Consider the following 15,233-nt stretch of genomic DNA (forward strand, 5'->3'; position numbering starts at 1 on the left):
AAAGAGCTGTCAGAGAAATTTGGCCTCTAGATTTAGATGGGATCATGGGAACCTGAGAAATAGTACTTGTTTAATCAAAGTGACAATAAAATAAAATATTTTGAAATAAACTTAGAAGAAGGTAATATGGTTGCAAGGATATTTACATCTTTCATAAGAGAGATATCTTAGATATTTTTTAAAAATTAGAACATGATTAAGCCAAAGCATAGCAGAGAAAATTATTCTGTGAAGATACGGAATCAGTTATCTTGGCAATTTACACAGAAGAGAAATAGTAACTTCTTTTTAACTCTTGCTAAGAGCTCTAAAACCTATTTATCATTTAATAGAGATGGAGCCCAATTCTAGTTTTGCATTAATATAACATGTACCTGTAAAAATTTCATAAGTTTTGTTTTTAATTTATTTTTAAACCCATCAAAATGTAGGCAAATTTGGCAAAACGTTAACATATTTCATAGCTTATTTTCAGACTCAGGTATTCTAAATCAAGGGAAATAAGATTTCCTTTCAGCAAACCCTCTACAATTATTTATATTCGTTCAGGTTTTGTCTTTTTACATATTTTTACGTTCTGGAACAACCAGACACTTTAAGATAAAACCATTTCTTTTATTGCTCAGAAAGCAAAAACGTTTCCCATTTCCTTGTCGATACAGTGTATTTCTCTGTCACTATTGTTCCTTGTAAAACCTCAAACACCTGTATGATTATAACTTTTAACCAAAATAATTAACCTCTATTTTCACAGAATGAACTGGGGAGTAAATAATTGAGAACTGTCTAATGTAAGCATTTTACTAGACCAGCAAAGCTCACAAGTTCACATGACTGACTACAGTCATACATAGCCCTTGTACAACTTTTTAAAAAATTGCAATAAAATATACCTAACATAAAATTGACCATTTTAATCATTTTTACGTGTAGAGTTCAGTGATATTAAGTAATGCACATTGTTGTGCAACCATCACCACCATCCATCTCCAGAACGTCTTTATCTTCCCCGCCTGGAACTCTGTACTCATTAAACACTAACAGCATTCTCCTGTTTCCCCAGTCCCTGGAAAACCCAATTCTACTTTCTGTCTCCATGATCTGACTACTCTAGGTCCCCCATACAAGTGGAATTATACAGTATTTGTCTTTTTGTGACTGGCTTATTTCATTTAGCATAATGTCTTTAAGGTTCATCCATAATGTAGCATATTGCAGAATCTCCTTCCTTTTCAAGGTGAATAATATTCCATTGTATATCTATACCACATTTCATCTATCCTTTTATCCTTTGATAAACTTTTGAGCTGCTTCCATTTTTGAGCTATCGTGAATATTGTTGCTGTGAACACGGGTATACAAATATCTACTTGAGTCCCTACTTTCTCTTACACAACTATTTAAAGTGCCCAAAATGAATTCACTTATTAATATGACCCAAAGATATAGCTGCTCTCCAGCAAGTAAAAGTACTACACTTGATCTTAGCCCAAAGGTCAAGAAGCGATGCAAGTAAAAGTAAAAAGTAAAAAAGATATAAACTTAAAATTACGCTTAGTAGTTAAGTTTTCAGTATTCAAATTTTCTTAATTTAATATTCAGGTTTTTCAAGTTACTAAGGATCTTGGAAATTGTGTTTAAGGTGGCACGCTACAAACTATAAGTACTGTTGCTATAAAATTTGTTAGAATAATGAATCAATTTAGTTGAACACAAATTTACAATTTTCATAATCTTAAACATTACGTACAAATAGTGTTGGTTTAGACAAAATAAGCATAGGAAATTCAGATTAACTAGTTTCTTCACAAAAAAACAAATCCAGATCTTATAAAAATAAAATGTATACTTGCATAATTATACTTAATATAAAGCAGAGAAAATACTCTCCAGCAACTTTACTTAGTTTTGACAGCTGAGTCCACTTGGACATCTCCATGGAATCTCCAAAACCTTTAATTTCCAAGAAGGCAAATCATGACCGTTAGGCAAAAATAAAACAAATCCATATGGAAGATTTTATTTCTCATTAATTAATGATAGATGTTATGAATGGTTGAAAGAGCATGTAAAGACGTAGGTAATTTAACAAAGAAATTTTTTAGAGTCAGATTGCTGAGTTAGAATTTTAAAAGCTGGTTATAAACAGGTCCTAAATCTTCGGGGTTATCTGTTCCATCAGACAAAAATTATTTATAGCTCTCCTGGACAAAATCTGCAAGTTAAACTATGACTTCATGTAGTCTGGGACCTTACATCAGTCTCATGAGATGAATTATATACATTCCTATAGTCTAGAAGAAGACGCTTGCGTGGCTTTGGCCCATGTAGAATACTGAAAGGACATGCTGTCCACCTTTTGGACTTATTTTTAAGTTTCAGATAATTTTTGAACACTGATAAACACAATCTGGGGAGGATTAGCTACTGTCCTTTATTAGGGTCCTAAAGGGATGAGACTCAGAACAGATAAGTGTTGACGTTGGATGGAGGAAGGGACAAGGTGTGGAGGAAGTTCAAGGCTCTGCTGAGAGAGCTGTCCTAGATGGGGTCTGTGAGTCTCAAGGGTAGGCCCTGGGTCAGGTTGGGCGTGGGACTCCAAAATTGGAGCGAGAGGAGGTGGAGGTGGCTGAAGACAAACACCTCCCATTTTTTGAGAGTGGCCCAGAGTCTTCCCCGGTGGCAATAGCACCCAACTTATCCTTTCCTTGCAGGCGGCCACATTCAGCTTCCTGGGCAGTGAGGAGGAGCCGGAGATGATATTTGACTGGGTGGATGTGGAGCAGAAGGGACGCCTCTCCCTTGAAGAATTCAGCTCTGGGCTCAGTATGTCTGTCCTGTGAGGGCTTCTGGGGACTTGCAGCACAGCCAGGTGTCCTATGCAGTGTGCCCAGCATGGGGCGAGGCTGGGCTGACAAGAAAGGCAACAGTGACACCTTACCAACCTGACGACCTTCACAACATCCCTGAGAGAGTTCAGGGCATGGACGATAATCCTGATTGCTGTGGAGATGTGGACACTAAGCCTGGGTGGGAAGGCAGTTGATTTGAGGCAGAGCTGGGCCTTAAAGATCTGATTTTAGCCCAGGAGATCTGATTGCTTCCTTTCCAACCAGCCAGAACAGTTGATTAGCCGTGGGCTCCCCTGAGCATCCTCCTCCTCCAGAGAGACCCAGTCTTGCTTTCTGATGCATTCCTTGTCTTCTCCCCAACAAAAAGCTTCCCTTGAGCAACAGGTTAAGTGCCCCCCATTCTCGAGAGACCACAGGCTTTGTTTCTGTCTGCAGAAGCTTTCACATTCTGACTTTGGTTAAGAGAATTCCAGGCTCCAGGGAGCAGCAAATGGTGAAGTTTAGTGGGTGGGGACCTCCCAGGTCCTTAGTCCCCACTGGGCTGAGCTACTCCAATACTGCTTCTTGAGACAGGCTAAAAGGACCTAAAAAGACTAAGGCCTGCAGGAAACAATATTCCCGCTGATCTTCTCGATGAGAGAAGGCCTTCTGGCCCAGGGAGTGGAAGGTGTGGTGTCCTTGCAGAGACCCTACAAAGCACAGTTCAGCCTTAGATGTCTGCAAAGCCATCCAGAGTTCTCAGGTCTGTTGAGTCTCCAAAGGTTTGGGGGACAACAGAGAGGGAGGCCATAAATCTGCATTTATTGGTTGGCGGCCATCCCAGGTGGTGTGTTTCGGTTCTGGTGATTGAGAAGCTGGGAGTGGGATTTGGATCCTGAAATGTGGAGGTTCAGAGGGAACATTGCTGTCTGTGCAACTCCAAGGGCCATCTTCATAGCTGTATCCCATCTCGTGCACAACACCAGGGACTTCTCAATGCCTGTGGAACAAAATCTAAACCCCTTCCTGGGGCCCACAGGGCATCGTCCAGACTCTGCCAATCTCTTGGTTTCACTCAATGCCACTCTTTGTCTCCAAAGTGCCAATATGGCCCCTAGCTCAGGGCCTTTGCATGTGCTCTTCTCTCTGCCTGGAATATACCTCCCTAGGAATCTTCATGCTTGCTTTCTTGTTATCCACCTCTCAGTTCCAATGTGACTTCCTCAGGGTCCTCCTGACCGACCACTCCTTCTGAAGTAGACCCTATCCAGTCTCTCAATGGAAATTATCTTTTTTATTCCTTTGGCTCACTTAGAACATTTACTTTTTAAAAATGTATCCTTTTCACACTCACTAGAATGTCAGCTCCACTAGAGCAGGGATTCGGGCCAATTTTGTCCCCAGCACAAAGTAGATGCTCAATAAATATCTCTTGACTTAGTGAATAAAGAATGTGTTGGTCCCCATGGAGTTGCTGTGTGACTTCCAGCAAGTCTTTTGGCCTCTCTGGACCTCTGATGTTCATCTGTAAAGTGGGCCTAGTGTCACAGTGTCTACCTTGAGTAGACTCCCAATGTTGACATGAGGAATGTATAAACATGGCCCTGTACAAATGTGACCAACACAGATAAAATGATTTCCCCCAGGGCTGGAGCAGGGCAAGGTGGGAGGTCAAGGGCTGAGCCCAAATCCACTCTGTTCCTTTCCGTCCCCCTCTGTCCCACAGAGAACATCTTTGGTTCCCGCTCAAGCACCCACAGGCTCCGCAAAAGGAGGCCACTGTCCTCCAAGCAAGGATCTGCAGCCACCAGGTTCCCAGTGCTGGAGGAGGCCGACACTGAGGAGAAGGAGGCATTCTTTGCCTTCATGGAGCAGCTGGGGACTGGCCACTTACTTCCCGAGTAAGGCTGGCACAGTGTATGTGGGAAGGGGAGGGACAGGACAGGCACTGCCAGTCAGTGCAGGCGAGGGCTCACCTGGACACAGGGCCAAAGTGGGAGGCCGCGTATAAATTCTGGGTTGGCCACTTGTCAGCTGTGTGACCATGGGCAAGTGACCTAACCTTTGACCTCTGTTTCTCTGGCTGCAGAGTGAACATAAAAGCTGTTGTGGGATTAAATGGAGGCACTGCTCACATGAAGTCCATCCTACCCCCAGCCCCTCCCTCCTTATCCTGCCCTGTATTATCAGTCTTCAGAGGGATTAGCAAGCTGGGGCATCAGCTTCCCAAGGGTACTCACGTTCTCAAAAATATGAGGTGCCCTGAGGGTGGGTTCCTTTTTTAACTCAAAAAGAGGGTCCCCACTAGGGTAACATCAGGCATGGTGATGCCCTGGATTGGGCAGCTTTGGAGACAGGGGGGCATTTCCTCTGAACTATCTCAGATTCTAGGCTCACGGTATTTACTCATGCTCAGAGAAGGAGGGTCGGTCCTGCCTAAAAATGCCCCTCTCCCACCCTTCAGGTCCCACTGGGTCTGTCAGAGCCAGCAAGGGGCTTACCCAGGAGACAAACCCTCAGAGGGTGGGGCCCATTGTTGTGGGACAGACAGGGTGAGACTTAGGGTGCAGGCTGGCGGGGCGGGTGTGGTGGGGAGCTGTTAACTGGCTTGGAAGCTTGGCCAGGGCTCAGCTTTCTGTCTTCACAACTTAATTAAGTCCATGTGAAAGCAGCATTTATCCAGTGCAAACCATGTGCCAGGCTCCAAGCGGGTACTTTCACTGGGCATGTCTCATTCTTTAGCAAACTTGCTGGGCAGATATCAGCCTCCTCTTTTTATAAATAAGCCCAGAGAGGGCATGCGACTTGCCCAAAGTCACACAGCTACAGAGTAGGAGAAGAGAGAAAGGAGATGGAAGCCCTGGGCCATCAGACTCCCAAGTCCCCCTCCCCACAATTAATCACCAAACCATGGAGATAAAACGTGTTGTGGGGGTTCAAAAAGGGGGAGGGGACATCTGGGAAAGGTTCCTGGAGGAGGTGGCGTTTGATTGCACCTGTAGTGTGTAAATAGATTGTTCAGCCCTCGTGCCCAAGTCTCTCAGAGTGTTGTCATTAACACGGACGGCTGGGGCTTCCCCTGCTTCTGATCCCCCTCATACCTTATCTCTGGCTCTCCTTCCCTCCCCAGGCAGGCAGAGATCTGGCAGCTGTGGGGACAGCTGCGGCAGGAAGAACCCCAGCTGGCAGACAACTTGGAGGGTTTCCTGGCCAAGATGACCAGCCGTCTGCAGGAGGCACGGGCCGACAAGGAGGTTCTGGAGCTGACCCTGAGGAAGTGAGTGGGAGTCGGGGCTTCTCCCTCACTCAGTGTCTGGCATGCAGTGGGTGCTCTTTACATTTTAGCTGAATCTTCGTTGAATTCCCTCAGCTCCAGAATAATGGAGGCGAGGGGTCCACAGCAGCACCTGGGAACTGCATGGGGCAGAGCTGAGCTGGAAGAGGGCATGACTTAGGGGACCTGTGGGGAGGACAGAGTTGGGCTTTAGGTATACTGAATGTGTCTTGGTGCAGGACCACTGTGGGACTCAACTCCAGAGTACCACTCACGTAGATTACAATGCTTGTGGTGACCCTGGAGTTGGCATGGGCATAGCCTGGCACGGAGGTCTGAGTTATGGAGGTAGGGGGATGGTGACAGCAGGAGATGGGAACAGAGCGATGGGGTGATATGACAGGGCCAAGGGAACCAATATCTTGGTGGTAGATCCAGAAGTTAGCATAATAGGATCGGGGTGACCAATGTCAACAGCATATGGGTTGGGGGCCTGTTATGGGGATGACTGTTCTCAGAGCGACAGGGGTCAGTGACCACTGACAGAGTGAGATGAGCAATAGGATGGACTCCAAACCCAGGTCCAGACCACCTCCATCAGCAGCAGAGTCTCAGAATGCTGATGGGCAGCCTGGCTCACCTGCTCTCTCTTCCAGGCGGGACTCTGACCACCATCGCGAGGTCCAGCAGCTGTATGAGGAGATGGAGCAGCAGATCCATCGGGAGAAGCAGCAGCTGCAGGCCCAGGTGGGCTCCCCCCAAGCAGCCTGCTCCTTCCCCCTGCCCTGGATACCTCTGCTGGCCAAGCGATGGGGCCAGTGACTGGCCAGTGTAGGGCAGCAAGAGGTTGGTGGGAGTGGGTCCTCTCATATTCCTACCCAGAGAAATAGGGTAAGGAGTGTCGAGCCTGAGCCCTTACCCCTCTCTGCCAGGTCTTGCTATGTCCCTGGGAGTCAGTCCTTCCACTCTTCGGGCCTTAGTTTCCTTGTTGCCACAATCTAGGCCTGAGCCAGGGAAATTGTCCTGAGACCCCTCCTTGCTGGGACATCCTGGGGGACCCTGGACCCCAGGTCTGGGTAGAGGTGAAGTATGGGAAGGGCCGGCCCAGCCCAGTTGTCTTAGATTCTGCAGTATAGGAGCTGAGAACTCTCTGCTTTCCAGAGTGACTCCCGGGACCTGGCCCTCAGCGCTCAGATGCAGGAGGCCCTGGCAGCCAAGGAGCATGAGGTGAAACAGCTGACCGAGGGCCAAAGGGAGGTGAGTGACAGGGCCTCCCCGGGAACTCAATTTCTGAGGATTCACGGACTCTGACACCCCTCTCTTGAGGGTTTACTGGGCTGGTTGGGCTCCCATTTGAGAGTAGCCCTCTGGGAAAGAGGTATCTTGAACCCTTTTCCGAACTGAGGCCAGGTAGTCCAGTGGGACCACTGGAACACGAGTCAGAAGGTCTAGGTTCAAATCCCTGGGGTTCCGATGAAGAGCCACTCGGCAAAGGCTGAGGAAATAATGTTGCTTGTCTTGGCCTTAGTTTCTCCATCTGTAAAATAGGAATAGCCACGTCTACTGCATCTCGCAGGCTAGTTGTGTCAAATGAGGTAATCGGTGGGAAAGCACTGTGAAATAGGAAAGCACTGGGCAGACATGAGGTGTCAGCGCCAGAGAGGCTTGGTGATAGGGTGGTCTTCAGCTCTCATGTCCATTGTCAGCTGAGTGGCCTTGAACAAGTTTTTAACCTCTCTGAGCCTTGATTTCCTCATCAGAGAAATGGAGTTTAGAACTCCTGCCTTAGAAGGCTGCCGTGATGGTTAGTGATACTATATTGGAGGGCCTAAGATGGTGCCTGGCATGTAGTAGGTGTTTTATATACCACAGTTGTTACTGTCTTGGAATCTGACCTGGCTTCCTGGACAGAATACTTGCTGGTCACTTCCAGTTGGCATTGTGGCTAAGTCTTTGGGTTTGAGACCCCGCTGAGAGTTGGCATGGGTGTAGCCCATAGTGGATACCGGAATCCTTCTGACACCGGGCAAGGTTCCCAGAGACTTCCCCACTGTTGCCTTGGCTGGCCCTGTCACCTGGTCTTGCCCTCCTGACACAGGTTGATGTCTCAGGTGCCTCTGGAAATTAAGGCAGGCCCCTTCTGCCAAGGGAAGAGGCTGGACTTTCCACTCGGGGCCATATTGTCCTGTTCCCTGTGGACACGAAGCCTCTTCCCCCAGGCCCTTCATTCCTTAACCCAACAACTATTTAAGGTGCACCTACTATGTACCAGGCACAGTTCTAGGTTCTGAGGAACATGATAGACACAAATTTCTGCCCATGGAGTTATTGTCTAGTCGGGGAGATGGATGATAAACAAAATAAGCAAGTGAAATCTAGAACATATTAGATAAGGAAAATGCTAAGGAGAATAAAGTAAAGCAGAATCGAAGGATAGAAGGTTTTGAGAGGGGAGTCAAGGAAGACCTCACTGAGATGATGACATTGGAGTAAAGACCTGAAGGAGGTGAGGAGTGAACCATGTGATATTTGGGGGAAGAGTATCAGGCAGAGGGAACAGTGAGTGCGAATGTCCTGAGGTGGGCACGAGCTATGAATGTTCAAGGAACAGCAAGTAGACCTGTAGGCTGGAACAGAGGGAGGGGGGAGTGGTATTGGGAGAGGAGGTCAGAGATGTAACAGGGTTGGAGTTAAGAAACCTGTTCAAGGCCCTGGAGACCATTATCGAGGCTTTGCATCCCACTCCGTGTGGTCAAGCAGCTCTTCATCTCCAAGTCGTGTGACTTGCTGTTGGCACAGGCGCTTCCTGCAGGCTAGATGGGGCTCAGAGGAGAGTAGCCATTACAGAGCTTTGAGCAGAGGAGGGTGTGGTCCCATTTAAGTTTCAGGCCCTAGTGGTGCTGGCTGTTTGTGTTTCTTACACAGTTCCCTCTCTCTTCCCTACCCCAGCAATTCTTGTCTCTCCTGGGTGGGAGGTCATGGAGCTAATTAGGCCAATGAGGGGTAACCCCTCCCCCAAGTCCTATGTTTTAAGCTGGGCCTCCAGGAGTCCGGAGGTCTGTGCCCCGCAATGGCCTTGGGAGGCTGTTTGTTGCCTGGAGGGCAGCTGGGCTTCTCTCCTCACTTTCTACAACCTGCAGCTGGAGGCCCGGCTCCACCAACTCAGCAGCACAAACCAGGAGGCCAACTCAGAGAACCAGCAGCTTCGGGAGGCTGAGCGCGACCTGGCTGGGAGGCTGGATGAGGTGCGGGAGCAGCTGCAGGTGACCAAGGGGCACCTGAATGTCGCTAAGGGCCGAGTGTCCTGGCAGATGGAAGAGGAACCGAGGCAAGTAGCTGCCATCCCTGGTCTGGGGATGGCATCCCAGGGACTTCCTGAAAGAGGGGAGGGAGGCTCTGAGTTCTCTGAGGCTCTGGGCACCACCCAGAACACATAGTTCTCCTCCCTAAATCTCAACAACATTGCCAAACTGAGATTATCATGTTCATTTCTTAGACAAGGAAACTGAGGCACAGAGAGGAGAAAGTCACGTCCCCAAGATCACACAAGTGGGATTCAAAGACACACACACACACACACACACACACACACACGTGCGCACGCACACGCACGCGCACACATACACGAGGTCTAGTGCAGTGCTGGATCACAGGTAGGCAGGCGCTCACTCTATTTGTTACAGTTCAGAGGAATGGGATGGGCCAAAATGGTCAGAAAAGGCTTCCTGGAGGAGGTGAGGCTTCATACAGGCCTTGAAGGATGAATAGATTGGAGGAGGGGGAGGAGTGGAGCACACATGCCGGGTGAGAAGGACTATCTGAGCAAAGACTGGGAGGGAGGGCCAGCTGTGAGTCGTACAACTGTTGGTGAGGGATGTAGGCAGGATTGGTGTGACATCTACCTGCCCCTCCCTTGACCTTAGCTTCTCACACCCTTTTTAGTGTTCCCAGAGCAGATGAGAAGAAGGCTCCCGACCCTCAGGCAGTCTCCTCTGAGGAGGCTCCCCTGCCCGGACTGTTTGGGGACAACGATGACTGGGACCAGCTTTTAAGCAGCTTCAACAGCCCCGCACACAAAGCCTTGCAGCTCTCCTGGAGTCCACCCCCAAGCCCTTCAGGCCCCCAGACACCCCGCGTGGTCAGGCAGATTTCTATCTCAGAGTCACATAATTTGCTCTTTGGTCAGAAGCCATCTTCAGATCCAGATGGGGCTCCAAAGAGTCCCCCTTCAGTGCCTTCCAGGGCCAAAGAAGGGGAAAGCGTGGACCCAGATGGGCAGGACATCAATCCAGAACAGCCTGTCCATCCTCACAGCTTGGAACCTAAGGAGAAGTCAGGGCCTGGATCTGAGACACGCTTCCACTGGGATCTCCACGTGGCCCCAGCTGGGGAGTCAGGGAGCCTGGTAGCAGCTGCACTCAAAGTGCTCGTTCCTTTGGAGGATGGATCCGCTTCCCAAGTGACCTCTCCCCCTGCCCAGGACGCAGCAGGGCCCAGTAAACAGTTTCATGACTCAGATGATAAGAACTCCTGGCCAGGGCCTGTACCAGCCAAGCCACCCAGGCAGAGGGAGGCCCTCCATCAGGTCCCACACACTGCTGTCTCTGAGCTGGGATTGGGATCCCTGGGAGCCAGAGCCCCCACACCAGGGCTGGCTGAGCCCTCCCAGGGTCTGGAGCCTAGGGCTCAGGCTCCTACTGAGGAATTGGAGCAGGGCAAACTGGGCCTGGATGTGCAGGAGGGCAGGCCTGGAGAGCGAAGAGAAACTCATGGCCAGGCCTTTGGGCCAGATGATCTGTCTGCCCTCTCCCACCAGAGTCTGGAGGAGGAACTCAGGGCTGAGGAAAGGAAACAGGTGGGCCGAGGAGGGCAAGGCCTCAATTTAGAGCAGTCGGTAGAGGCCCAGGGCCTGAAAACTGGGCATTCAGAACTCCCCCAGCAAGATTCTCTGCTCGCTTCTGTCCCATATGACACACCACAGTCTCGGGCTGACACAGAAGCCCCTGCTCCTGGAAAACCATCACCTCCAAGGGGCTCTCCCTCTAGGGGTGTTCAGTCTGGGGGCGGAGGGCCCCAGGAGCCCACGCAAACCTTCCCCGCCATGTCTGAGCTGGAAGCCCAACCCATGCCTCCACCCACAGCTTCTCACACAGGAAAACAAGGACCCCTACAGTCTGGGGAACCAAGGGCAGAGAACGGGCCTGAAGACCCAGGAACAGACTCTGGGGAGGCTGGAGTGACCCCATCCCTAGGAGACCCCATAGTCAGCAAGCCTCCAGCTGACCCTGATCACATCTTCCATGTCATCTTCCTGGGAGACTCAAACGTGGGGAAAACATCCTTTCTGCATCTGCTGCACCAGAACACCTTCGCCACTGGGCTGACAGCTACCGTGGGTAAGGGCCCACCTGGGGAAGGCAGCGGGGAGGGAGGGGAGACCCAGGGGCCCTGGCCAACAAGCTGGAGCAGGCAGGGAGTGAGCCATCTCTGAAGAAGCTGCAGGTTATGTCTTGGCCACAGGCCCTGCATTAGGCAGCATTTTATACGGGCAAACTCTTATTATTTTACTAATCATCTCTAATTACAGGTAATTTGCTTTTTCTGCATTGATCTGATTAGCTTTTAATGTGCCACATCAACAAAGCACCCTGCAATTTAGGTGCCGGTGCTGGTTGATGGCGAAAACAAGCAAGTCTCTACCCACTGGTTGGATTTGTTTCTGACTACCCCCAGGAAAGTCAGCCAGGCCCAGAAGGAAGTTGCCTTGGGCAAGTTGAACATTTTACACAGAATGTATTTGTAGAGTGTGGTAAGTTAGAAACCTGGGTGTCTGAGTTCAAATCCCAGCTCTCCCACTTACTAGCCATATGCACTTGGACAAATTATTTAACCCCTCTGAGCCCCCAAATTCTCATCTGCGTAATGGAGACAATGATAGCACTCACTTCCTAGAGTGTTTGTAAGGATTAGTTCCGTTGATACAAATCAAGTTTTTAGAATAATATCTAAAAGTGAAGTGCTAATAAATATTAGTTATTTGTATTATTATAAGTAAATATTTGATAGTGTCTAATTCAGTGGCTCCTGCAATTAAAATGTCCCAAAGCACAAAGCTTCTTCTCTCTAAAAATATTGGGATATATGGCCACTTGATTGTTATATAGAACCACAAAAAAGCAAGCTCGTGAAAATCTGCTTAGGGACAAAGATGGAGGGATCTATGTCTCTGTGTCAGTCAGGGAGCATGCTGACTTGGGGACTAGTACCAGACCAGTGCATAAATAACAGCTCACGCACAAGAGGGGCCCTAGGACAAGTTCTCAAACTTTTCTCTGCCTAAGAATCCTTACCTGGGCAGCCAGTTAAAAATGCAGTGTCCTGGGGAATGAGGAACCCATAGCAGGCCTGGCCTGATGTTGAGCAGGGTTATATGACCTATAAGGCCACCACTATTAATCACCTAAGCTAGTGGTTACTGACCACCTGCAACACACCAGGCATCTTACATACATATTTTTTTTAAATACATACCACCTTACTTATTTATTTATTTTCCATACTATAAATATATATATAATTTTTTTAACATTTTATTTTTTTACATACATATTTTATTCCTTACAACAGTCTTCCCTATAACTGAGTATCTCCCCCATTCTTATGTAAGTAAGAAGATTCTAGAAAATCCAATCAAGGAAAACACAGACTGCATAACTGTAAAAAGGCAGGGCAAGGCTCCATGCACTGCTAACCAGCTGGGAGTACCTGAGGTGCAGGTGTATGAGCCAAATCTGACCCCGTCCCAGCTGCGGTTTGGTGCCCCCTGGTGGCTGTCACCCATCTGGCTTAACTATGGTTGGGGAAGATTCTGGCTTCCTCAGTCATGAACATTTCTGCACTCAGTATCACCCTCTACCATTGCAACCCTCCTCTCTCAGAAGATAAGAACTATAGCCTGCCTGCATTTGAGAACAGGGCTGGATGGAGGACCAGAGCCAGAGCCAATTGAATTATATCTGAATGCATTTTTTTGCCAAGCTTTTCCATATCTATCCCCATTTTTCAGATGAGGAAAACAGAATTGAAGATTTGCTTCTGTTTCTTGCCCTAGATGCCCCCCAAAGTTTATACCCAGGGCCAGCTGCCTTCCAAGCACATACTCCTACACCAGAAGTTTTACCCTCTTTTGGGTTCAGCATTGCCTTCTCCCTGGGGACGATCATGTAAAAGAACAGATTCCTTGGGAAAGAGAAAACATTATATTCCTAACAGTTTATGTGTTACATTGTAACATGCTTTGGGGTATGAGTATGGGGACACAAGAGTGGATTGAGGAGTGGGGTGGTCAGGGAGGTAGAAAAGTGGGAATAATGGGAGAGTTATTCAATGCAAAGAATAATTGTTAAGAGTCATTCAGATTACACAGTGGGTTTTTAAGAAGAGGTTGGGTGTTATCACGGGGTGGTGGGGAGAGGGTTGGATTAGATAACCTCAGAGGTTCCTGCAGACCCTGAGTTTCCTAAGACTTTTGGGAAAGAGGGCAGTAAAGAGAAGTGGATGTTACAGACAACTTCTGTTTCACCAGATTGCTAAGGTCAGGTGTCCTGGGCTGCCACTTCTCCCAGCTTCCTGTGGAGAGCATAATGGTGGGAGGAGGGAGCCTATGGTTTCAGCTACTACTAGGGGCCAGCAGCAAGTGCTTACAGGGGTCACCATAAGAGACCTTTAGAAAGGTTTCTACCAGCTCAAGGTTAATATGAGGAGATACCCCTTTCTTGAGCTGGCCTGAGCTCTATAGTCTCAGGGCTCCATTAGGAAAGGGGATGGGATGGGGACAAATAAGCCCCTCTCCATCATCCCCCACTCCACCTAGATTCCTTGGGAAGTGGGGGTTGGCAGGAAGCTGGACCCCAAAGATTCCAAACCTCCTTGGGATTTCACTATTACCTCCATATTTCCAGGGACATTAAGGGTCTAGAACCATGACCACAGGGAGGGGTGAGGCTGTGAAATTCAAGGGGGTAGGATTCAGGGAGATGAGAATTAATAATGATGCCACTCCCCCCTCCCCCAGAAACTGGGCTAAACCTGGGATGTAAGTCATTTAATCTTCACAATCACTCTGCAATGTGGCTCTTTGAAAATGGCCACCTTGCAGGTGAGAAAGGGAGGTTCAGAGAGGTGAAGCAACTTGCCTAAGGTCACACAGCTGGCACAGTGGCAGAGGGTGGAAAACTCACAGCTCAACCAGTCATCTCTGAAGCCAGTGCTTCTTCCACCTCTTAGGCTGCCTGTTTACCCACTGTCTAGTTAAAGGGGGAAGATGTGTGCAATAATTAGGAAATGAAACGAGTATTATAAAAATAAAATAATGAAACATTTTTCTGAGTAGACTAAGGAATAAATAAACATGGCTGTGCAGTTGGGAAGACAGATCTATACACAGAGGTCAAAACGGAGCAAGATGCCTGGTACTGGCACTGACCATCAAGGTGTAGGAGCGCAGTGGGGTCAGTGAACCTCATGGGCTGGGCAGCCAGGGCAGGTTTCTTGGAAGATGTGGGCCCTTGAATATGGATGAGACTTGCAGAACAGAGGGGAAGCCCAGTAGCCGAAGGTTCTCATGCCCTGGGGCTGGTGTTGGGGATATATTCAGGTAGTCAAAGGCTAGAAGTCTTGGATGATAACTTGAAAGTATGATTAATCCCTCTCTGTGTGTCCTAGGAGTGGATTTTCGTGTCAAAAACCTGCTGGTGGACAACAAGTACTATGCGCTGCAGCTCTGGGACACAGCTGGTCAGGAGAGGTAATGGGCATCTTCTTCATTAGTGACCAGGCTGAGCCTGAGGTGCCGAGGGGTGGAGGGCAGTCCCGACCTCAAGGAGTTCAACACGGGCAAAAGGCCGCCGAGTGCAAAAGAAGCGTCTGGTCCTGAAGAATTTAGGAGGTTGGGGGAGGAGAGATGAATCCAGATCCAGGGGGATCACTGGGCAGCAGACCCAGAGGCCCCCTCAGCCTGGCAGGGCATCTGTGATGACCATCCCAACATGGCCCTCAGTGACAGCGACCCGATGGCTTGTCCTTCTGAAAACACTGGGCTTCCACTTTCCAGTTTAGGCAGCGGTGAT

The 15,233-nt window shown here is 48.7% G+C and overlaps 1 protein-coding gene across 1 annotated transcript in view; it reads left to right on the forward strand.

Annotated features, from left to right (window-relative positions):
* The window catches only part of RAB44 (RAB44, member RAS oncogene family), a 28,790-nt gene that overhangs the window by 8,558 nt on the left and 4,999 nt on the right, over positions 1-15,233 (forward strand). Inside the window, 8 exon segments of the mRNA XM_011354818.1 lie at positions 2,715-2,826; positions 4,558-4,732; positions 5,962-6,108; positions 6,762-6,852; positions 7,267-7,362; positions 9,246-9,464; positions 10,070-11,501; positions 14,830-14,989. Of these exon segments, the coding sequence (XP_011353120.1) occupies positions 2,715-2,826; positions 4,558-4,732; positions 5,962-6,108; positions 6,762-6,852; positions 7,267-7,362; positions 9,246-9,464; positions 10,070-11,501; positions 14,830-14,989 (2,432 nt within the window).

This window comes from Pteropus vampyrus, unplaced genomic scaffold, assembly GCF_000151845.1.
Source record: "Pteropus vampyrus isolate Shadow unplaced genomic scaffold, Pvam_2.0 Scaffold18, whole genome shotgun sequence".
Classification (NCBI taxonomy): domain Eukaryota; kingdom Metazoa; phylum Chordata; class Mammalia; order Chiroptera; family Pteropodidae; genus Pteropus; species Pteropus vampyrus.